The sequence below is a fragment of the Oncorhynchus tshawytscha genome, linkage group LG06, assembly GCF_018296145.1.
Source record: "Oncorhynchus tshawytscha isolate Ot180627B linkage group LG06, Otsh_v2.0, whole genome shotgun sequence".
In the NCBI taxonomy this organism is placed as follows: Eukaryota; Metazoa; Chordata; class Actinopteri; order Salmoniformes; family Salmonidae; genus Oncorhynchus; species Oncorhynchus tshawytscha.
The window spans coordinates 810,295-835,494 of record NC_056434.1 but is presented as its reverse complement, the minus strand read 5'-3'; the positions used below and the strand labels follow the sequence as shown (position 1 = coordinate 835,494).

Below are 25,200 nucleotides of genomic sequence, written 5' to 3'. Positions count from 1 at the left end.
GCTGAGCGGCCTTTCAGGTTATGTCAATATAGGACTTGTTTTGCTGTGGATGTAGATACTTTTGTAACCGTTTCCTCCAGAATCTTCATAAGGTCCTTTGCTGTTGTTCTGCACTTTTCGCACCAAAGTACGTTCATCTCTAGGAGACAGAATGCATCTGCTTCCGGAGAGGTGTGACGGCTGCGTGGTCCCATGGTGTTTATACTTGCATAATATTGTTTGTACAGATGAACGTGGTACCTTCAGGCATTTGGAAATTGCTCCCAAGGATAAACCAGACTTGTGGAGGTCTACAATTTTTTTTTCTGAATTCTACAATTTTTTTGGTCTTGGCTGATTTCTTTTGATTTTCCCATGATGTCTGTAAACAATTGTTGGATTTGCCAAAACTATAGTTTGTTAACAAGAAATCTGTGGAGTGGTTGAAAAACGAGTTTTAATGACTCCAACCTAAGTGTATGTAAACTTCTGACTTCAACTGTATATGTCCAATATAGTATATATTACTGTCTTATCTATACTGTTTCCTAATCACTTCACCCCTACTTATATGTACAATACAGTATATATTACTGTCTGTTATCTATCCTGTTTCCTAGTCACTTTACCCCTACCTACAGTGGGGAGAACAAGTATTTGATACACTGCCGATTTTGCAGGTTTTCCTACTTACAAAGCATGTAGAGGTCTGTAATTGTTATCATAGGTACACTTCAACTGCTAGAGACGGAATCTAAAATAAAAATCCAGAAAATCACATTTTATGATTTTTAAGTAATTAATTTGCATTTTATTGGTGGTTTGGATCTTGTGATTATCCTGCAAGTTACAAGTTAACATAAAAATAATGACCATGTGATGTCTTCTTTGTAGATCATCGTTGCAGTCCCCTCTGGTGGTTGAACTTGGTAGGCTCTCTGAAAGCGGGGCGGTTCATCACAAGGATGGACAGTTGATGTCCGGTTGGTGATCGCCATTGCGGTCCCCCCCTCTGGTGGTTTACCTTGGTAGACTCTCTGACAGCGGGGCAGGCTGCCACAAGGATGGGCAGTGGGAGTCCGGATTTGGGATCCCCGTTCCGGACCCGTCGTCTGGTCGTCCAGACTGGAAGATCTGGGCAGTAACTTATGTTAACAGCTCACACACACTCACAAAATATATAATTACATGACAATGTGTGTGGCACTAAGTGATGGATCTATAGGGACTTTGTTTATGGCTCTATCGCTTCTGAAGTGTCAAGGGAACTGAACCGAAAAGGAATGAAAGCATAAAGAAAAGATATACCAAATATAGTTATCACACCAAAAACATCTAATTGGACTGTATTCTATATAAGTCCAATGTCCTGGAAAAATGACTCTACCATGGCATTGTCTCTAATGTCATGTCTAGGGTTTTCCTACTTGGTGTGTTGCTTAGGCACTAACCTAAGTTGATAACTATATGATAAGTCAACAGCTGTAGGGCACTAGTTTTGGGCAGTCTACAGGGATGACATATGGACTTCTGGGAAGATAACTGGTGAGTACTGTAGCTGTAGAGTCAAAGGCCTCAACGTAAATGTTCAACTTTACTAATGTTGGTATTTTGCTCGGACCCTTAAATGATCATAGCATAAGTCTTAATCGGATGTTCCGTTGTACATGTGCGTATATGCTTACACAAGAGTGCATGTCAAGGGAAGAAAACCAAGTATCCTGGCAGACTACAACTTGTTCAGAATGAGTCTGACGTAATCAGGTAATTTTCAGGTCAATGCCTGGAGGTCAGTCAGAACTGGTGTCGAGGGAGTCTGTAATGGTTTTACTACGAATCACTGTCTTCTACTATTGTAGTGGCGATAGGTATGCAGAAGTCTATTTCATAGCTATGTTATCCACGGAGGAGCTAACCTCATGACGGAAGTATTCTTTAAGTATTGAACCAGTCGTACGTGGTGTGATCATGGTACATTCTAATAACTTTCCTCCTGAATGGAGGATTCTATTTATTAGAGTGGCATGTGTGTTAACCATTGGAAGAGTGCTCTGGAGATTCCCTTCCCCTTGTTGCACTCTGAGTGACTCCTAACTACTCTGTCGCTGTTGTCAAGGGTAATTTGATTGGTAAGGTCTCTAACGTTCTTACTGATTGTAGCTGATCTGACTGTTACTGTCATTGGTACTGGTACTGAAGGGGACCAGTTATCCTACCGATTTATTCTGAAATATTATCCTACCGGAACACATGATTAGAGCATTTTACTAGTTGTATTGTAGTTGAACCTACACATGGCAAAGCATGAGATTTTTGCCATTTGTTTGAGGTGGAAGTCCAATGGACTTCAGTTACGACGAGTGTGGTACACCTCAGTACTATCTTAGATGTGTTCTAAGATAATCCCCGTCTAGGGGCCTGTCTGCTCCTCACTGTTCTCACATGGGAGTTTACAACTAGATTTGTTTTCTGGTCTGGCGGCCTCGTACAGTGATTCACATAGTCTCGACCTCGATCAGGCTCATCATGGGTCTGGTCTACTATTCCCCCCCTTTGTGTCTCGGGACCCCCCCACCAGTGGGTGGTGTTGGTGTCCGAGGCACAAACGAAAAGATCGGACCCTGTGTATGAGTTGTTAGCGGCCTCGTTATGAGAGTGGCTGTAATTTTTCAACCAAATCTCCTGGTGTTTGTGCTTCAACACCCTCAGTGGCTGCCGAGGTCTGTCAGTCACCACAGCGTCCGTGTGTGGCAACCTCTTCAGTACCTGTGAACTGAGATGAGGATATCTGTCTGTGATATTGCAAGGTGTTTCACCAGTGGGAGTCATCGGGTCAGTTGCTGGACTGACGCCATTAGTGTCATTGTAAGGGATGACAGTCCCCCACAAAGTGGAAGGTGTATCATCGGAAGCAGAGTACACTATGTGCATCAATGTTTTTCTTGCTGAGACCGCCGCAGTGCTTGCGGGAGTGTCCGAAGGGCAAGAGAAGTTCATCTCAACTACCGTATTGCACGACTTCAAGGAGGGAAGTTGCTCATTCACAGAGACAGCTGGCTCAATATCATGAAAAGAATGGTCAATCAGGTTTGCTGATGGAATGTGTTGAGATATCGTAATATCTTTTTGGATCGGATTCTGCACCTAGAGGTTTCGAGATGTCTTTTTCCCAAGGGGTGCTTTCGATAAATACCCCTCATGAATGACTGCATTGCAACTAGGGATAGGGGGAAACAGTTTGGTAAGTGGAGAAGGCACTGTAGCCTGTGACCATACCTGGTTGGTTTTCCAATCCATCAGTGGGAGTAACCGATTAATCAAGTCTGCGCCGAGTAGCAGGAGTAGAGATTCAAGGAGCAGGGGTACAGATTTGAGGCTGGTAACACATTGTGAACGAGAGATATGTCCTGGAAGTTTCAGCATGACTCTCAATGTGAGAGGCGAGGTAGTCTGGGTGACCCCTCGAAGTCTAGCGTCGCATCATTCCACTTTTAACCAACGTTTAGTTGGTTTCAAAGCCCTTTTTGAGATCATTTAACAATGTTTGAAAGATATTTGAGCGATATTGCCACGCCCGAATCAATTAGCGCATGACAAGTTAAGCAGTCCTCCAGGACTGTTTCCAGGTATGGGCGTTTAGATTTGTGTTTAGTGGACATATTCCCCATGAAATGGAGTGGTCGTTCGCAATGACATGATGTGCCATCTCTGTTCAAGGTGAAAGAAGATCGACTTTTCGAATTTTGAGTGGGCTTGGCTTTAACGAAGTGTTTGACCTTTTTCTTCGCAACCTTTGTATCAGAGTCTATAGACAAAGCCTGTGGGCTTATTTCTTGATCAAGCAGGCCCTGGATATGGTCTCGAGTGAGAGTGGGAGAAATTTGAATTTGAGCGTCCATGCTATGGGTGTTAATTCCTGCGGACCTGGTGTCCGGTAATTCCCTGTCTAGTCTTTGTGACTTATCTTTTACCCTTTTCTCAAAATTTTCTCGCTTTAGTTCTTCACGTAGTGGAACTTCTGGAGAACCTTGGTCTATGTTTTGATCATTCTTCAACCCTTTGTTACCCTTGTGCTCTGACACTTTGTGTGGGTTGGGTGCAGGAACGTGGCGAACAGGTTGATTGTAGCGGTACAGTTATTTAGACCGCGGAGGTTATTGGAATCATGGTACAAACTGTTGTTGTGCGTCATCTCTCAACGCCCCAATACCTGATAATGCACCCTCTAACTGGAGTGAGTGCTCCTGGTCAAACTTCAAAACCGAGTGGTCAGGGCTCTTAGCATTGCAAGCTTTTGATGTCTTGCGAGCTCTCTGAGTTGTAAGATGGGCAAGCCAACATGGGCAGCAGGGCCCAAGTAAGTAATGAAGGTTGGATACATGTTTGACAGAAACATTTGTCTGAATGGTAACAGCTCGTCAATTCCTGTTTCAGTGAGTAGGCCAAAGTAAGCTGAACGAAGCCTATGATAGTAAGCTTGTGGGTGTTCGTTCTGAGCTTGTTTGACGGTGTTAGCCAGTAAGCTATCGTGTTTGTGAGTTGCAGAACCACTGAATTCTAATTTCAAAGCTGTGGCAAGTTTAGCGTAGTCATTTGTCAAGGTTTTCTGCGCCAAGCGAGCGGAGAGGGTTGTTGGCCAAGAGGAGAAGACTGAGGGACACTTGAGGGAGGCAAAGTCTGAAACCTATCGTCTTTACTCATTTGAGTACAGGGCTCCGGTTGCTTGGATGGGTAGTCATGCTGTAGAGCGTGACCATTCCGGACTTCCTCCAGATGGTACCTAAGGGTCCACTTGAGCGCTTAGAGTACTGATTTTGGACACGTGAGTGTCGCACTTGCTCCTTTCGGTCTCAAACTTATCTGTCATGGTTTGCAGATAGAAGTCTTGAGTACGGAGCGAGAGATTCAGTGATGAGATTTCCTCCGCTTGCTTAGAAAGCAATATTTCCATGAGTTCTCTCATTATTCATTTGGTCAGCGACTTCAATGAGTTCTGCTGATTTGTCATCCAAATTAGTCATTATGTTCATTAACTGATCGTCTTTGGTCTGCAGTATGTTGACGAGAACCTTGTTACTTTGAGTAACGTTCAACAAAACTGCGTGCATGCTATCAAGTTGAACTCTGGAGATAACTCGTCAGATTTGGCTAAAATGCTTGCTCGCTACCCTAACTTCCTTTCATGGGGAACGATGTGCCAGGCCAGCTAGTTAACATCAGCCTTCTACATCTAGTTACATATTCAACTTATATCCTCTCAGGCCAGGGGCACAACAATGTATGAATGAATGGTGGGATCAGCATTATAGTCATTAGCCAGTACAGATAATTACTTAAAACCGCAAGTCCAAACCCCTATCTCCGTCCATGGATAATTTAGCAAAAGGACCATTTTAGGTAGCTAGCTAGCCACCCGAGGACATCACAACGAGATGCAACAATTCAAGTTTCTGTCAGTGAGGTATGCTCTCAATGTCCTTTGACACTTTTTTTGTTGGTGCGCCAGGACTTTTAACAGTTGAGCTCAACACTAAACTGGCTAATTTGGTCTACTTTTTTATCAAGGGAGGTCAAACAATCGCTGGCTTCCCTTGCCTTCAACGCAACAACGTCATACTCGTTTGGACCAGACAGCATCAAATACATGGCCTATACACAGAGACAGAGGGGTGCTGTTTCGCTCACTCGGATGCTTTCTCTATTGAGATACATTCAGCCTCTTTCGAATTGAAGGAAAATTATATAACACAGAGGCAAAATAAATGATTGTTTTTTTTTATTGGTCAATTTTTTGGGGAAGCCTGGCTTCCCTTGGCATCCATGAATACACACCACTGGGTGTGAATACTCTCTGTAGGCACTGTATGATGGCATACCTGCCCCCTGCAAAGTAAAAGTTGACTGAGCCTGAAAAAAATATTTAAATAATTGTCCCTTCTGACATTTTCGGAATCTACAAGCAGTTGGGAAAACAACCACATAAAAATAGAAGCGGTACATTTTGAGAATTGCTGAATTAAAGCTGTTATTTTAGGTCTAAATGTTCATTCTTATTCAGTCTAGCCTTTCCAAAATGGCCAGATAGTTTCAGAAACAGTATTTCAGCACGAGCATTGCATTGCATTAACATGTACTTAGAAAGAGAAATCTCACATGCTGTACAGAATATATAAAAAGGAAAAACAGGCAATCCCCCGAAATAAACAACACTTTAGGACCCCAACATCGCCTGGACTCTCTTATCCCACACATTGTCATATCAGCTGCAGCATTACACCAAACACAGACATCCATCATTACACACACACATTTGACTAACATTTTAATCCTGCATTTAAATTTGCCATTCAATGATAATGTTACGTCTCGAGGATATGGAGTTGTCTGGACAGAAATATTTGTTAGAGAACAAGAAGAATAGAAACATATATAGTAGCAAATGAACAGTCCATTAGAACTCTATACAGGTCTGTGTGGAGGCAACATAATACATTTATCTTAAAATATGTCCAAATATGGATAGGTCGGCAATAGAATGGAGAAATATATTGAGTGAATCTCCCTTTGATTTTAGAAGATTGAATCATTTCTGGATGGATACCTGGCCATTCACATGTTCCTGATAGAGAAAACAAGACATTCTGAATGGTACAGGAGGGCCAATAGTGGTCACGGTCCGGCTTAAACTAAATATCAGGAGACAGGGGTGTGTGGGTCAAGTGCCCTGAAGGAGAGGGATGTGAGGGTTAAGACCACCCTATTTACCAGCGGATTGGGGTTCTAGCCCTGGTTTGAATTCCAATTCAACGTGACATAAACATGATAATAATGTATGGTCAGACAGGATTGCAAAATTCCAGTTACTTTCCTAACCTTCCCTCCCTGGTTTTCCAGAAATCCTGGTTGGCATGTTCATGGATTTCCTGCTAATTTCCCCGTAATTCCTGGATTTCAGAAAAAACTGGGAATTTTGGGAAAGTTACCGTAATTTTGCAACCCTAGTCACATATGTTTCTTTCATCTTTAACCACCGGTAGTTCTCAGGTCTTGTACAAAACTAAATGACTCAAACATCTGCAGTTATAATATGATCAGGCTCAGCAGTGGAGAGACTTGGGTAGGGTGGGTTGTGTGACAGGAGAGTTACAGCGTGGGAGGCTTCAGTCCGTACTTCCTGGCTACCTCAGTCTGGGCATAGGCTGCATCACACAGTGAGTAGAGGTGGGCCATCTCCATCTCTGACTTGGCCAGGTTGATGGCCTTGTTGAACATGTCTATCGCTTTTTCCAGGTTTCCCCTGAAATGAGAGGGAAGTTTATTTAAGTGTCAGTAAACATTGGCAAAAAATAGTAATTAAATTGTTTCCAGCAGCAGTTAGTCACCAACGCTCTGGATAAAATGAAAACAGCCTAACCAGCTCTGCTACGGTGAGTAAAATGATCTGTGAGGTGTTCTCTCATTTGTGTCTGGAAGTAGCTAGCAAGCTAGCCAACATTAGTCAGTTAGTTTGGGTGCTTGACTACAGCTGTGAGGTCATAAAGCTTGGATCAACCCTACTCTTCGGCCAGAGGGTCTAGTGTGGGCGCTCTGAATGCTCCGAGAGCGAAATTCCCTGAATTTATGAACGGACAATCTGACAACACTCTATATTTACGAACACCCAGAGCGCACTAGTTTTTACATGTGTCTTATGTATTTTATGACATTACATTTTATGTATGTGTCTGGATATGTACTGGATGCCCCGACCTACCCAATATGTTCTGGATGGCCGTGACCTTAACTGATGCAATATGTTCTGGATGCCCCTAATCCAAGATGTTCTGGATGCCCCTAATCCAAGATGTTCTGGATGCCCCTAATCCAAGATGTTCTGGATGCCCCTAATCCAAGATGCTCTGGATGCCCCTAATCCAAGATGCTCTGGATGCCCCTAATCCGAACTGATCCAATATATTCTAGATGCCCCTGACCCTGTCCCATAATTCATCTCTGTATTATTATTATGTATGGTAATAATTTGATACATACTATAAATGCAACTGGGCTACAGAAAAGCCAAGAGTCTTCATTTCAAAACTGAACTAAATGGCTTTTTTTTCATGCTGCATAAATACAAAAAATATATAAAGCAAAGCGAACCTTAAATGCCTGTGAAGCCTTATACATTTTAAATGTATATACCCCTGTGTATAAAGTTAGTATTTTTTTGTACACTGGGTTGGAAAGTAGGACTATTTTTCGATATATTTGTTGTTAATGTAAAAACATTTATAAAATGTACCAATATGTTATTTAATGCCTTCTTAACTAAACTAAAGTTATTACCGGGAAATATTTGAAAAAGTATTGAACTAACCTCTGAACCTCAATAGTGCCCATGGTTTCATAGGCAAAGTCACATTTGTTGTCGATCTCAATGGCCCTGCTGATGAAGTCCAGGCCCCGGTCCAAGTCCTGCTTCCACTGGAGCTGCAACAACCTGACACACACACACACACACACAGGAATTAGCAACTTATTGGACTATCACTAAAACATTACTCCTGATCAGCAGGCCACTTCCCCTCACAACCTCATCACACCAGGGGCCTCATTTATAACTATTGCGTAAATCTAACACTACATATCTGCGTGCACAAAACTGTGCGTACGCATGTTTTGCGGCATTATTACACAAAGTTAATAAAATTAGGTACCTAGGATGCCTCTCAGGGACGCCCCTCCCATCCACCTCACTTCGGGGACGCCCCTCCCATCCACCTCACTTCGGGGACGCCCCTCCCATCCACCTCACTTCGGGGACGCCCCTCCCATCCACCTCACTTCGGGGACGCCCCTCCCATCCACCTCACTTCGGGGACGCCCCTCCCATCCACTTAATCTCAGAGACCAGGGACGCCCCTCCCATCCACTTCATCTCAGAGACGCCTCTCCCATCCACTTCATCTCAGAGACCAGGGACGCCCCTCTCCCATCCACTTCATCTCAGAGACGCCCCTCCCATCCACTTCATCTCAGAGACCAGGGACGCCCCTCCCATCCACTTCATCTCAGAGACCAGGGACGCCCCTCCTATCCACTTCATCTCAGGGACGCCCCTCCCATCCACTTCATCTCAGAGACCAGGGACACCCCTCTTAACTCACCCCTTGTGGACGTATGTTGTAGCGTTGTCTGGCTCCAGGTAAATACACTTGTTGTACATGTGATCTGCCTTGCCAAACTGCTGCTGGTCAGTCAATGCCTGAATAACACAGAGACACAGGAGAAATGTTTCAGGATGATTCACATACTCAAGTACATTTTAGGACACATTTTACTTAATAAAACAAATCAAATTGTAAGAAGAGATTTGAAGTTCTGTTAAACAAGAAGTTTTTCAAGCAGCCATAATCTACTGCAGGTAAGATGTGATTTATTACTAGAACCTGGGTGGTTCCAGCCCTGAATGCTGATTGGCTGAAAGCCGTGGTATATCACGGGTATGACACAACATGTATTTTTACTGATCTAATTAAGTTGGTAACCAGTTTCTAAAAGCAATAAGGGTGCGTGTGATATATAGCCAATATACCATGACTAAGGGATATATACAGGCACTCCTCATTGCATCGTGCATAAGAACAGCCCTTAGCCATGGTATACTGGTAGTATACCACACCACCTCAGAGAGACCGTGTTAATGACAGCGTACCTGACAGGTGAGACAATGTTAATGACAGAGTGCACCCCTACCTGTGCATACAGAGCGTACCCCCTACCTGTGCATACAGAGCGTATCCTTCAGCACACTTAGGGAACCTCCTGATGATGTCCTCAAAGCCGTCCATGGCCGTCTGCACCTGGGACTGGCTGTTGCCAGTGTATGCCTGCCTGTACTGGACACACAGACTAGCTAGTTAACACACATTTAGAATGCTGCATACGGCACCAACCTTAGAGCTCTGACTAACTAACTTTCTCCCAGTCCATTAACAGCATATTGGTGAGATCTAGTCTCCGCTGTATAAAGTGGATGAACAGCATATTGGTGAGATCTAGTCTCCGCTGTATAAAGTGGATTAACAGCATATTGGTGAGATCCAGTCTCAGCAGCTGTATAAAGTGTTTCCCCTTCAGCTGTATGAAGTGGATTAACAGCATATTGGTGAGATCTAGTCTCAGCTGTATAAAGTGGATAAGACAGTCCATTCACAAGAGCACGTCTGTACTGCAGGCACAGCCAGTAGGATGAACACTTTAACATGAACACATCTCCAACACATCCCAAACCTACACCTACACTAGAGGACAGAGAAACTGATCAGAATCATGTTTATAACAGATATCCATTATATTAGGGAGCACTAAACCTACAGTCAGTACTCACCATGATCCATACTCACCAGGGCGAAGCCTTTCTGAGCCTGTGCCAGAGCAGAGTCAGGTCTGAGCAGGATGCACTCATCAAAATCTCGGACGGCCTCCTCTACCTGGTCCAGAAGGATCTTCAACTGAAGGGGAAACACTTCAGTCTGTTAGTGTAAACCAATGGCAATGATGTGACTAAATGAATCTTACTGTTTACTTGCAAGTTAGCCCCAAAGGGCATCCTATTCACCCCATTCCTAATTTAGAGGCCTATGAGCACTGGTCAAAAGTAGTGCACTAAATAGGGAATAGGGTGCCATTTGGGCAGGGCCAAAGGGATAGTGAGGGATAGTGATAGAGACAGCCCTACCTGTCCCCGGTGGTGGTAGACGTCTGCGTTGCGCGTGTCGATCTCAGCAGCCATGTTGAAGTCCTGTGTTGACATCATAGGCTGCTGCTGCTGCATGTACATACTGCCACGCTTGATCAGAGCATTGGCCCTGAGCTGCAGTACCAGGACAGAGACAGGACAAACACAGGGTTTCAGTCAGTGCATTGGCCCTCAGCTAGCAGGACTAAGAGAAAGAAGAGCTGCTTGCTATATTAACTATACAGCCACCTGGTCTGGGCTGCACCATATGGGTAATAAATCTAATTAGAATGTATTACCAACTATTGCTAGTTGACTTCCAATACACATCAAAACACTTAGGTGAAATGGAATCCTAGAAATAGAATGACTGTATTAAGAAGCAAAGTCGAAAGTCGACTCATTCTTGTTTGGAACAATGTGTTGACAGCCATACCATCATACAAACTAATAGTGACAAACCGAGAGGAGGAGCTGAGTTGCTAATAGTGACTAACCGAGAGGAGGAGGAGCTGAGTTGCTAATAGTGACTAACCGAGAGGAGGAGGAGCTGAGTTGCTAATAGTGACTAACCGAGAGGAGGAGGAGCTGAGTTGCTAATAGTGACTAACCGAGAGGAGGAGGAGCTGAGTTGCTAATAGTGACTAACCGAGAGGAGGAGGAGCTGAGTTGCTAATAGTGACTAACCGAGAGGAGGAGGAGCTGAGTTGCTAATAGTGACTAACCGAGAGGAGGAGGAGCTGAGTTGCTAATAGTGACTAATCGAGAGGAGGAGGAGCTGAGTTGCTAATAGTGACTAATGTTATATAAATAATCTAATATCGAGCATTACTAGCAGGCCAACGCTCTGGTTAAACCGGATGTCCTCAGATAACTCTGGGCCCAGTGTCCTCAGTCAAGTTTAGAGCCTACGTGCAATAACATGATTATCCGAAGGACACACAGCTGCCATCACGCAAATATACTCCCCAGTAAACTACAAAGAACATCCTGCAACACTAACGAGCTTAGAGTGCCAAACTATCTCACTGACATTGACCCTTGCATGCACTCCTGCAAAGACAGGAAACACCTGAGCCTAAAGCAGACATTACCAATATCCACGCTTCCTTGACACACATACATTTCATGAGCACTGTACACTCACACTCTACCCCCTACTGGTCGGGTGCCAAGAGCAAAGGACTTTGCTGTGCACCAATGGGGCTCCTGCTCTGGCTAGAGCAGGCCCGCCTCCAACTCTTCAGGACCAGTCAGAAGACCAACACGACGAGACGATTATTCTGTGTATACAGTCTGCTGTAAACTCTGGCTGGGCAGCCTAATTATTCTGACTCCTCACAGAGTCATATTGCTTAGGTCCGTGCACGGTGCAAAACAAAGATATCTGGTCTTAAAATAAACTGCCTTTTTGCTACACCTGATTCCACTCTGTCCAGCGTCGTTGTTTCGCTCTCCCTCTCCTGTATGTAAACACCGAGAGGAGGAGGAGCTGAGTTGCTAATAGTGACTAACCGAGAGGAGGAGGAGCTGAGTTGCTAATAGTGACTAACAGAGGAGCTGAGCTACTAATACCAACTAACCGAGAGGGGCTGAGCTGCTAATAGCGACTAACCGAGAGGGGGAGCTGCTAATAGCGACTAACCGAGAGGGGGAGCTGCTAATAGCGACTAACCGAGAGGGGGAGCTGCTAATAGCGACTAACCGAGAGGGGGAGCTGCTAATAGCGACTAACCGAGAGGGGGAGCTGCTAATAGCGCCTAAACGAGAGGGGGAGCTGAGCTGCTAATAGCGACAAACCAAGAGGAGGAGCGGCTGAACGTCTAATAGCAACTAGCCGAGAGGAGGGGCTGAGCTACTAATAGCAACTAACCGAGAGGAGGAGGAGCTGAGCTTCTAATAGCAACTAACTAAGAGGAGCTGAGCTGCTAATAGCAACTAACCGAGAAGGGGAGGTGCGAATAGTGACTAACCGAGGGAAGAAGGGGCTGAGCTGCTTATAGCTACTAAATGAGAGGGGCTGAGCTGCTAATAGCGACTAACCGAGAGGAGGGGGAGCTGCTAATAGCGACTAACCGAGTGGGGGAGCTGCTAATAGCAACTAACCGAGTGGGGGAGCTGCTAATAGCGATTAACCGAGAGGGGGAGCTGCTAATAGCGATTAACTGAGAGGAGGAGGAGCTGCTAATAGCGTCTAAACGAGACGGGAAGCTGAGCTGCTCATAGCGACTAACCGAGAGGGGGAGCAGAGCTGCTAATAGCGACAAACCGAGAGGAGGAGCAGCTGAGCTGCTAACAGCAACTAACCGAGAGGAGGGGCTGAGCTGCTAAAAGCAACTAACCGAGAGGGACTTAGCTGCTAATAACAACTAACCAAGAGGAGGAGGAGCAGAGCTACTAATAGCGACTAACCGAGAGGAGGAGGGCCGAGCTGCTAATAGCGACTAACCGAGAGGGGGAGCTGCTAATAGTGACTAACCGAGTCTGGGAGCTGCTCATAGCGACTAACCGAGAGGGGGAGCAGAGCTGCTAATAGCGACTAACCGAGAGGAGGAGCAGCTAAGCTGCTAACAGCAACTAACCGAGAGGAGGAGGGGCTGAGCTGCTAAAAGCAACTAACCGAGAGGAGGAGGAGCCGAGCTACTAACCGAGAGGAGGAGGGGCCGAGCTACTAATAGCGACTAACCGAGAGGAGGAGGAGCCGAGCTACTAACCGAGAGGGGCCGAGCTACTAATAGCGACTAACCGAGAGGAGGAGGGGCCGAGCTGCTACTAGCGACAAACCGAGAGGGGGAGCTGCTAATAGCGACTAACCGAGAGGGGAGCTGCTAATTGCGACTAACCGAGAGGGGGAGCTGCTAATAGCGTCTAACCGAGAGGGGGAGCTGCTAATAGCGTCTAACCGAGAGGAGGCGCTGAGCTGCTAATAGCGTCTAACCGAGAGGAGGCGCTGAGCTGCTAATAGCGTTGTTGGTGTTTACATACTGGAGAGGGAATGCAAAACAACGACGCTGGACAGAGTGGAATCAGGTGTATCAAAAGGCAATTTATTGAGTCAAAGATATTTTGTCCTGCCGTTTATCGTGCACGGACCTAAGGAATGGGACTCTGTGAGGAGTCCGAATAATTAGGCCCCTCAGCCAGAGTTTACAGCAGAATCTATACACAGAATATTGTAGGTGGAGTCTCTCATGTTGATCTTCTGACTGGTCCTGAAGAGTTGGAGGCGGGCCTTGCTCTAGCCAGAGCGGGCCCCATTGATGCACAGCAAAGTCCTTTGCTCTTGGCACCCGACCAGTAGGGGGGGGTAGAGTGTGAGTGTACAGTGCTTTATGAGATGTTTGTGTGTCTAGGAACGAAAGATAGGGGAAATTAGCAGTGTCTGCTTTAGGCGCAGGTGTTTCCTGTTTATGCAGGAGTGCATGAAAAGGTCAATGTCAGTGAGATAGCTTGGCACTTCTAAGCTCGTTATTGTTGCAGGCTGCTCTTTGTAGTTTTACAGGGAGTATATTTGCGTGATATGGCAGCTGTGTGTCCTTCGGATACTCATGTTATTGCACACAGGCTCTAGACTTGACTGAGGACACTGGGCCCAGAGTTGTCTGAGGGCTTTTTAACGCTTTATATTAGATTATTTATATAACAGCGTCTAACCGAGAGGAGGCGCTGAGCTGCTAATAGCGACTAACCAAGAGGAGGCGCTGAGCTGCTAATAGCGACTAACCGAGAGGAAGGGTTGAGCTGCTAATAGCAACTAACCGAAAGGGGCTGAGCTGCTAATAGCGACAAACAGAGGAGAAGGAGCTGCCAATAGTAACTAACCTAGAGGAGGAGCTGAGCTGCTAATAGCAACAAACCGAGAGGAGGGGCAGCTGCTAATAACGACTAACCGAGAGGGGTTGAGCTGCTAATAGCAACAAACCGAGAGGGGCTGAGCTGCTAATAACGACTAACTGAGAGGAGGAGGAAAAGCTGCTAATAGCAACTAACTGAGAGGAGGAGGAGCTGAGCTGCTAATACCAACTAACCAAGAGGAGGAGGGGCTGAGCTGTTAATAGCGAATAACCGAGAGTAGGAGGAGCTGAGCTGTTAATAGCGAATAACCGAGAGTAGGAGGAGCTGAGCTGCTAATAGCAACAAACCGAGAGGGGCTGAGCTGCTAATAGCAACTACCCGAGAGTAGGAGGAGCTGAGCTGTTAATAGCGAATAACCGAGAGTAGGAGGAGCTGAGCTGCTAATAGCAACAAACTGAGAGGGGCTGAGCTGCTAATAACAACTAACAGAGGAGGAGGAGCCGAGCTGCTAATAGCAACTGAGAGGAGGAGGGGCTGAGCTGCTAATAGCAACTAACCCGAGAGGGGCTGAGCTGCTAATAGCAACTACCCGAGAAGAGGAGAGGCTGAGCTGCTAATAGCGACTAACCAAGAGGATGGGGAGCTGATTATAGCGACTAACTGAGAGGAGCTCCGCTGCTAAAAGTGACTAACCGAGAGGGTCTGAGCTGCTAATAGCGACTAAACGAGAGGATGGGGGAGCTGCTTATAGCGACTAAACAAGAGGAGGAGCTGAGCTGCTGATAGCGACTAACTGAGAGGGGGAGCTGAGCTGCTAATACCGACTAACTGGGAGGAGCTGAGCTACTGGACACCAGCTCATCTCCACTACCTTGACGTTGGCGTCCTCCATGTTGATGACCCGGTCCAGGTCGGGCTGGGCGCCGGTGGCGTTGCCAATCAGGAGGTAGAAGGTTGCCCGTAGCAACAGGGCCTCAGCAGTGTACTTGCCCCCAGACTCCACCTCCTTAGTGCACTCACTGATGATCTTATCATAGTTCTCCTCCTCCATGTACTGCTTGGCCTTCAGATAACCAGAACTATGGACAGGTTAGAGGTTAAGGACAGGGGTAATGTACTGCTTGGCCTTCAGATAACCAAAGCTATGTTGAACCCTGGTACAGTCACTAATTCAATGTGTTGAACCCTGGTCCAGTCACTAATTCAGTGTGTTGAACCCTGGTCCAGACACTAATTCAGTGTGTTGAACCCTGGTCCAGACACTAATTCAGTGTGTTGAACCCTGGTCCAGACACTAATTCAGTGTGTTGAACCCTGGTCCAGACACTAATTCAGTGTGTTGAACCCTGGTCCAGACACTAATTCAGTGTGTTGAACCCTGGTCCAGACACTAATTCAGTGTGTTGAACCCTGGTCCAGATACTAATTCAGTGTTGAACCCTGGTCCAGACACTAATTCAGTGTGTTGAACCCTGGTACAGACACTAATTCAGTGTGTTGAACCCTGGTACAGACACTAATTCAGTGTGTTGAACCCTGCTACAGACACTAATTCAGTGTGTTGAACCCTGCTACAGACACTAATTCAGTATGTTGAACCCTGGTACAGTTACTATGGCTGCGTTTATAGGGAATAGTGTTACATTTGGAACGCAAATGTAGTTTTTTTTATTTATCCAGAGCAACATACAGGACAGGAAGTGATACCACAGTGTGACCTCTGACCTTTCTGTGACCTCTGCGGCCTCGCCCTCGTTGTCCTTGTCCTCGTCCTTCTTCTCACCCTTCTGGAGCGGTTGGGAGATAATGTCATCAGTGAAGGAGCTGAAGTAGGACTTGATGAACTGAGGAGAAGGCATCAGGGGGTCACGGTTCTGGAGAGAAAAGACATGATGAATTGAGGGAGGGAGACAGCGAGAAGAGAGCGGAGGGAGGAGAGAGAGAGAAGAAAGCAGAGGGAGAGAGAGCAAGAAGAGAGAGGTGGGAGGAATGGAGAGAAGAGGAGAAAGAGGGAGACTTGATGAACTGAGGACAAATCATCATGGCGCTCACCGTTCTGAAGAGAGGCAAAAGAGGGAGACAAAAGAGGGAGAAGAGCAGAGCGAAAGAGAGGAGCGAGAGAGGTAACGAGAAGAGGGGAGAAGAAAGAGGGAGAGACTTGATGAACTGAGGAGAAATCATCAGGGGCTCACAGTTCTGGAGAGAGAGGGTTCGAGAGAGAGAGGTAATGAGCAGATGAGCTCCTGAATTGTTCAGCAAGTTTTTACCATTTTTTGGGGGGTTGCATAAACTTGGATGTTTTTTTTAATATATATATATTTTTAACAAGGACATACAGCATACGACCCTACACAACATTTCACTCCAAATCAAAACTCGAAACCTTATTTTGTAAAAAAATGTATTACCAAGGATTCTTACTGCAAAGGACTATCCAGCTAACTTCCTGACAAACCAACAACCATCAAAAGATGCACAACAGAAACACGAAAATATCATCCAACTTGGAACTGAGTAAGTAATGTTCAGTCAAGCTACTTCGAAAGCCTAGAAGGAAAATAACATTGGGGTGGCAGGGTAGCCTAGTGTTTAGAGCGTTGGACTAGGAGGAGACTGAAAAGATTTGGCATGGGTCCCTCAGATCCTCAAAAGATTTTACAGCTGCACCATTGAGAGCATCCTGATCGGTTGCATCACCGCCTGGTATGGTAACTGCCCGGCATCTGACCGTAAGGTGCTACAGAGGGTAGCGTGTACAGCCCAGCACATCACTGGGGCCAAGCTTCCTGCCATCCATACTAGGCAGTGTAAGAGGAAGGCCCCAAAAATCGTCAGAGACTCCAGTCACCCAAGTCAGACTGTTCTCTCTGCTACCGCATGTCAAGCGGTACCGGAGCGCCAAGTCTAGGTCCAAAAGGCTCCTTAACAGCTTCTACCTCCAAGCCATAGGCTTGTGGGCTACACTCGGCCTTGTCTCAGGATGGTAAGTTGGTGGTTGAGGATATCCCTCTAGTGGTGTGGGGGCTGTGCTTTGGCAAAGTGGGTGGGGTTATATCCTTCCTGTTTGGCCCTGTCCGGGGGTGTCATCGGATGGGGCCACAGTGTCTCCTGACCCCTCCTGTCTCAGCCTCCAGTATTTATGCTGCAGTAGTTTATGTGTCGGGGGGCTAGGGTCAGTTTGTTATATCTGGAGTACTTCTCCCGTCTTATCCTGTGTCCTGTGTGAATTTAAGTATGCTCTCGCTTTCTCTCTCTCTCTCTCTCTCTCTCTCTCTCTCTCTCTCTCTCTCGGAGGACCTGAGCCCTCGGACCATGCCTCAGGACTGCAAAATCATAATAATCACCAGAATGGCTTCAGATCAAAGTCTACGTTGAGACCGAAGGGAGCAAGGGTCTTTAAAATTAAAGATCCAGGCAGCCTCTCGTATTTACAATAAATTGTCGAGGTCACCCCCTCTCCTAGGAAGGGTGACATGTTCGATGCCGATATAAAGTAGAGACGCAATAGAGTGGTTCGCAACTGGGAAAGTCAAGTTTTTCCTACGATGCTGATATTCTTAGTTTTAATTTGAGCTTCGTTTGACATAATTCTGACCACAAAGACAATAAGATAAAGAACTGATAAGATAATAACACCTTTGATGGGATCTGTTTCCCTGTTTGAGGGCATTTGAAGGATCTACATTTGTAAGTGCCATTGCATTGAGCACAGCCATTACACTTGTAGTTTCCATCCAGTGGGGGCGCAAATAGACGTTGTGCAGGAATATCTTGGGGTGGTAAATCAAAAAGTGTACCAATTGATCTCTGAGATTTCTGCCCCGTGAGAATACGACCAAGGGAAGGTCCGAAAACACATTACCAATACTATCATCAGATCTTAGAATGTGCCAATGTTTGAATAATTCCCTTAATTTGTTCAGAGCACTTTGAATGGGGCATAGTAAGAACGCAATAATGCTTATTTATGCGAGACTATCCTTGAAAGGGATCATGTCTCGATTTGTTTTGGATTTTCTCAATGGCAGTATTAAACTGACCATTTTTGTACCCCCTCTCACAGAACTTTCTTTGCATCTCAGCCATATTTCTGTAGAAATCTGACTGTTTTTTGCTAATTCTTTTGATTCGACAGAATTGGCTGTAGGGCAAAGTGTTTTTCAAGGGAAGCGGATTACAGCTATCAGCCCTCAACAAACTGTTACGATCAGTAGGTTTCCTGTAAAGATCAGTGTATAGAACATTATCTCCACACAAAATCAGAAGATCAAGGAAACTGATTTGACGGGTGTCAACTGCATAGTAAATTTCAGATGCTCAGAACAGGAGTTAAGAAAAGCATGGAAGGCCTGGAGCTGTTTTGCATCACTCCTCCACAGAACACAAATATCATCAATATACCGTTTCCAAATAATAATGTTAGGCAAGAAAACATTTGAGAGGATTGAGAATTGACTGTTTCTCCATGTAACCCACATACACATTAGCATAGTTAAGAGCCATAGGGGATCCCATAGCAGTACCCTTCACCTGAATAAATACATAATTTATAAACATGAAGTAGTTGTGTCTGTGAGTACGATTTCAGACAATGTTATAATGCATGCACTGGAAGGTAGTTCATTAGGGTCACGTTGCAGAAGAAAATGTTCCATAGCTTCAATTCCGCCCTCGTGTGGAATATTTGTGTATAACGACTCAACATCAAAAGTAACTAACAAAGTATTCTCAGGGAGAGGCTCAAGAGATTAAATAATAGAGATCATACTGCTGGTGTCCTTTACAAAGGAGGGGAGCTGTTCTGAGATCATACTGCTGGTGTCCTTTACAAAGGAGGGGAGCTGTTCTGAGATCATCCTGCTGGTGTCCTTTACAAAGGAGGGGAGCTGTTCTGAGATCATACTGCTGGTGTCCTTTAGGAGGGGAGCTGTTCTGAGACCATACTGCTGGTGTCCTTTAGGAGGGGAGCTGTTCTGAGATCATACTGCTGGTGTCCTTTACAGAGGAGGGGAGCTGTTCTGAGACCATACTGCTGGTGTCCTTTAGGAGGAGGGGAGCTGTTCTGAGATCATACTGCTGGTGTCCTTTACAGAGGAGGGGAGCTGTTCTGAGATCATACTGCTGGTGTCCTTTACAGAGGAGGGGAGCTGTTCTGAGATCATACTGCTGGTGTCCTTTACAGAGGAGGGGAGCTGTTCTGAGATCATACTGCTGGTGTCCTTTACAGAGGAGGGAGCTGTTCTGAGATCATACTGCTGGTGTCCTTTACAGAGGAGGGGAGCTGTTCTGAGATCATACTGCTGGTGTCCTTTACAGAGGAGGGGAGCTGTTCTGAGATCATACTGCTGGTGTCCTTTACAGAGGAGGGGAGCTGTTCTGAGATCATACTGCTGGTGTCCTTTACAGAGGAGGGGAGCTGTTCTGAGATCATACTGCTGGTGTCCTTTACAGAGGAGGGGAGCTGTTCTGAGATCATACTGCTGGTGTCCTTTACAGAGGAGGGGAGCTGTTCTGAGATCATACTGCTGGTGTCCTTTACAGAGGAGGGGAGCTGTTCTGAGATCATACTGCTGGTGTCCTTTACAGAGGAGGGGAGCTGTTCTGAGATCATACTGCTGGTGTCCTTTACAGAGGAGGGGAGCTGTTCTGAGATCATACTGCTGGTGTCCTTTACAGAGGAGGGGAGCTGTTCTGAGATCATACTGCTGGTGTCCTTTACAGAGGAGGGGAGCTGTTCTGAGATCATACTGCTGGTGTCCTTTACAGAGGAGGGGAGCTGTTCTGAGATCATACTGCTGGTGTCCTTTACAGAGGAGGGGAGCTGTTCTGAGATCATACTGCTGGTGTCCTTTACAGAGGAGGGGAGCTGTTCTGAGATCATACTGCTGGTGTCCTTTACAGAGGAGGGGAGCTGTTCTGAGATCATACTGCTGGTGTCCTTTACAAAGGAGGGGAGCTGTTCTGCGAGTGGTCTAATAAAAAAGTCAACAGAAGTAGATAGAGGGCCGTTACTGCATCAATGCCCGCTACAATAGGGCGCCCTGGAGGTTTTGTAAAATTCTTGTAATTTCGGTAAAGTATAGAAAGTGGCAATGGTGTTGAAAAGCCAAAAAGTCATGTTATTTTTTGGTGATTTAACCTGAACTTAAATACCCATCTAGGACAGTAAAGAAAGTGTTCTGAAATTGGGAATTCTTGTAAAAGGTGTTGTCAAGCAGCTGTCTATGACACAAATTTACATTACAACTGTCCTATCCAAGAGTACAACCGACCCACCCTCATCAGCAGGGCGGGTAAAGACTGACGTATCAGATTGTACAACCGACCCACCCTCATCAGCAGGGCAGGTAAAGACTGACGTATCAGATTGTACAACCGACCCACCCTCATCAGCAGGGCGGGTAAAGACTGACGTATCAGATTGTACAACCGACCCACCCTCATCAGCAGGGCGGGTAAAGACTGACGTATCAGATTGTACAACCGAAGTAGACTTTGTCCTCGGCTTTGTCTTTTTTGTCTTGGTTGAATTTCCTCAAGTTTAAGCTCCTTTATTTCTGTAGACAACTTTTCCTGGAGCGCCTGGTTAGCTTTCATCAGTTCATTGAATATGACAGAATTTAAACCTGAGTGGGTCCCCCTGCGGGACGGTTGAGCTAACGCTAATGTGATTAGCATGAGGTTGTAAGTAACAAGAACATTTCCCAGGACATAGACATATCTGATATTGGCAGAAAGCTTCAATTCTTGTTAATCTAACTGCACTGTTCAATATACAGTAGCTATTACAGTGAAAGAATACCATGCTATTATTTGAGGAGAGTGCACAGTTATGAACTTAAATCTATTAATAAACCAATTAGGTACATTTGGGCAGACTTGATACATATTGAACAGAAATGCAATAGTTCATTGGATCAGTCTAAAATGTTGCCTAAACTGGAATAATACATTGTGGCCTTCCTCTTACATTTAAAAAAAAATGGAGAAAAAAATGTATCTTAGTATTATCTTTTACCAGATCTAATGTGTTATATTCTCCTACAATAATTTGACATTTACACAAACTTCAGTGTTTCCTTTCAAAATTATATCAAGAATATGCATATCCTTGGTTCAGGTCCTGAGCTACAGGCAGTTAGATTTGGGTATGTCATTTTAGGCGATTTTCTCTTCAATCGTGTTATCCATTTCAATAAAATCCTTTTCAACTTGTCAACAATTAATGTCATTAAATCAATAGAGCATTTGTTCAGGATGGCACACCAGCACTCACAGAAATCATCTGCTGCTGTCCCAATGATGGTTCTTCATGCCACCTGATTCAAGAAATCATCTTCTGCTGTCCCAATGATGGTTCTTTATGCCACCTGTGTCCCCACGGAATCATGCCTTGAAGCACATAATCACTGAGTGTGACTATATGTAGATCCATTCTAGTCTGGCGCTTAGATAAAAGCATATGACGTGACACGATCAATGCACACAAGTTTGTAGTTAGAATTGTCAATAAACACAGATTTCTTTCCTCAGGGCTGCGGGGTGAGACAGCAGGGATGCAGCTTGAGCCCCACCCTCTTCAACATGTATATCAATGAATTGGCGAGGGCACTAGAACAGTCTGCAACACCCCGCCTCACCCTACTGGAATCTGATGTCAAATGTCTACTGCTGATGATCCGATGCTTCTGTCCCCAACCAAGGAGGGCCTACAGCAGCACCTAGATCTTCTGCACAGATTCTGTCAGACCTGGGCCCTGACAGTGGATCTCATTAAGACAAAAAAAATGGTGTTCCAAAAAAGGTCCAGTAGCCAACTTCTATCTAGACACCGTTGCCCTAGAGCACACAAAGAATTACACCTACCTCTGCCTAAATATCAACACCACAGGTAACGTCCACAAGGCTGTGGAGGATCTAATAGAAAAGGCAAGAAGGGCCATCGATACCATAAAAAGAAACATAAAATTCAACATCCCAATTAGGATCTGGCTAAAAATACTTGAATCAGTTATAGAACCCATTGCAATTTATGGTTGTGAGGTCTGGAGTCCGCTCACCAACCAAGAATTCGCTAAATGGGACAAACACCCAATTGACACTGCATTTGGAATTCTGCAAAAATATACTTAGTATATAACGCAAAACCCCAAACAATGCAGAGCAGAATTAGGACTTTACCCGCTGATGATCAAAATCCAGAAAAGAGATGTTCAATTCTATAACCACCTAAAAGGAAGCGATACCCAGACATTCCACCCCAAAGCCCTCACCTACAGAGAGATGAACCTAGAGAAGAGTCCCCTCACCTACAGAGAGATGAACCTGGAGAAGAGTCCCCTCAGCCAGCTGGTTCTGGAGCTCTGTTCACAAACACACCCCACAAAGCCCTCACCTACAGAGAGATGAACCTAGAGAAGAGTCCCCTCAACCAGCTGGTTCTGGGGCTCTGTTCCCAAACACAAACAGACCCCACAGAGCCCCAGGACAGAAACACATTTAGATCCAACAAAATCATGAGAAAACAACAAGATAACTATTTGACACACTGAAAATAATCAACAAAATAACAGCGCAAACAAGAATGCTATTTGGCCCTAAACAGAGAGTACACAGTGGCAGAATACCTGACCATTGTGACTGACCCAACATTAAGGAAAGCTTTGACTATGTACAGACACAGTGAGAATAGCCTTGCTATTGAGAAAGGCCGCAGTAGGCAGACGTGGCTCTCAAGAGAAGACAGACTATGTGCACACTGCCCACAAAATGAGGTGGAAACTGAGATGTACTTCCTAACCTGCCAAATGTATGACCATATTAGAGACATATTTCCCACAGATTACACAGACCAACAGAGAAGGAGAACCTTTCAGAGCAGTTAAAACCCAACATTACTCAATGCCTTCAGTAAGGAGCAGCAGGAGAGCTGGAACATCCTCTCACCTTGTATTGGTCTTTGGCCTTCTCCTTCCCCAGCAGTTTGAGGACTTTGTCTGCTAGCAGCATACTCTGCTGGTTCTGGAAGGCCTCCAGGATACACACCGCCGTCACATCTACAGGAACAGGAGGGAGGGGGGAATATATGGGGGTTCCCTTGTTATCTACAGGAACAGAAGGGGGGAGGATATGGGGGTTCCCTTGTCATCTACAGGAACAGGGGGGATATATGGGGGTTCCCTTGTTACTTGACCTGCTGTGGTATCATGTGCCTTAAAACCTCTTGGAGCTCGGGTCTTTTTTTTCAACATTTTGTTAAAAATCGCGCAAATTTTCAACGTCCTGCTACTCATGCCAGGAATATAGCACATGCATATGATTAGTATTGTTGGATAGAAAACACTCTGAAGTTTATAGAACTAGTTACATCATGTCTGTGGCTATAACAGAGCGTGAGGGGCAAGCGAAAGCCCAAGGAAAACTGTGCACAAAAAAAAAAATGATATCCTTCCGCCAGTTGCCTGTATTGTCAATGGGAAGAGAAAATAGATGGGGATGAGGTTGCAATGCCTACAGCTTCCACACGATGTCGCCAGTACTGTCATTTGCATTGCTTTTAATTCTTGGTCAGATGAGAAATAGACCCTGCCTGTCATCAAGTACACATCTTGAACTTTTGAGAGAGAGAAAACGGAGCTTCATTTCAAGAACTGCTGCTATTGAATACAGATCGCCCCGTGATCAATTTGATCAATTATTAACGTGTACTAATACCTAAAGTAGGCTTATAAAAGTATTTTGAAGTGTTTTGTCGAAGTTTATCGTCAACTTTTTGAATTTAAAAAAATGACGTAGCGTTTTGTAAAGCTGTTTTTTCCTGGATCTGACTCGCTTCATAAATGGACATTTTGGGCATACATGGACGGATTTAATCGAAAAAAAGACCCAATTGTGATGTTTATGGGACATATAGGAGTGCCAACAAAGAATCTCGTCAAAGGTAATGAATGTTTTATATTTTATTCCTGCGTTTTGTGTAGCGCCGGCTACGCTAATTCCTTTGTTTACGTCTTTTTCCGGTATTGCAGGGGGGGGGTGCATGCTATCAGATAATAGCTTCTCATGCTTTTGCCGAAAAGCATTTTAAAAATCTGGCATGTTGGCTCGATTCACAACGAGTGTAGCTTTAATTGAGTACCCTGCATGTGTGTTTTAATGAAAGTTTGAGTTTTAGCGAGTACTATTAGCATTTGGCGTTGCGCATTTCCATTTCCTGTAGGCTATGTGAGACGCAGACGTCTCACCTTGCCCTAACAAGGAGATCACGTTCCAACTGGAACTCTATTCCCTATATAAAGCACGTTTGACCAGGGACCACACGGCTCAACTGTAGTGCACTATACAGGGAATAGGGCTCTGGTCTAAAGTAGTCCACTATATAGGGAATAGGGCCCTGGTCTAAAGTAGTGCACTATATAGGGAATAGGGCTCTGGTCTAATGTAGTGCACTATATAGGGAATAGGGCTCTGGTCTAAAGTAGTGCACTATATAGGGAATAGGGCTCTGGTCTAATGTAGTGCACTATATAGGGAATAGGGCTCTGGTCTAAAGTAGTGCACTATATAGGGAATAGGGCCCTGGTCTAAAGTAGTGCACTATATAGGGAATAGGGCCCTGGTCTAAAGTAGTGCACTATAGGGAATAGGGCTCTGGTCTAAAGTAGTGCACTATATAGGGAATAGGGCTCTGGTCTAAAGTAGTC

At 45.2% G+C, this 25,200-nt stretch overlaps 1 protein-coding gene across 1 annotated transcript in view; it reads right to left on the bottom strand.

The window, feature by feature from the left end:
* Nucleotides 1-5,984: 5,984 nt before the first annotated feature.
* The window catches only part of LOC112247799 (mitochondrial import receptor subunit TOM70-like), a 30,206-nt gene continuing 10,990 nt past the window's right edge, over nucleotides 5,985-25,200 (bottom strand). Inside the window, exons 4-12 of the mRNA XM_042322789.1 lie at nucleotides 23,444-23,553; nucleotides 16,223-16,371; nucleotides 15,369-15,576; nucleotides 10,703-10,837; nucleotides 10,368-10,475; nucleotides 9,744-9,860; nucleotides 9,129-9,226; nucleotides 8,339-8,461; nucleotides 5,985-7,276 (exon numbers count right to left, since the gene is read on the bottom strand). Of these exons, the coding sequence (XP_042178723.1) occupies nucleotides 7,123-7,276; nucleotides 8,339-8,461; nucleotides 9,129-9,226; nucleotides 9,744-9,860; nucleotides 10,368-10,475; nucleotides 10,703-10,837; nucleotides 15,369-15,576; nucleotides 16,223-16,371; nucleotides 23,444-23,553 (1,202 nt within the window). The 3' untranslated portion in view covers nucleotides 5,985-7,122. The remainder of the gene's footprint in view (nucleotides 7,277-8,338; nucleotides 8,462-9,128; nucleotides 9,227-9,743; nucleotides 9,861-10,367; nucleotides 10,476-10,702; nucleotides 10,838-15,368; nucleotides 15,577-16,222; nucleotides 16,372-23,443; nucleotides 23,554-25,200) is intronic.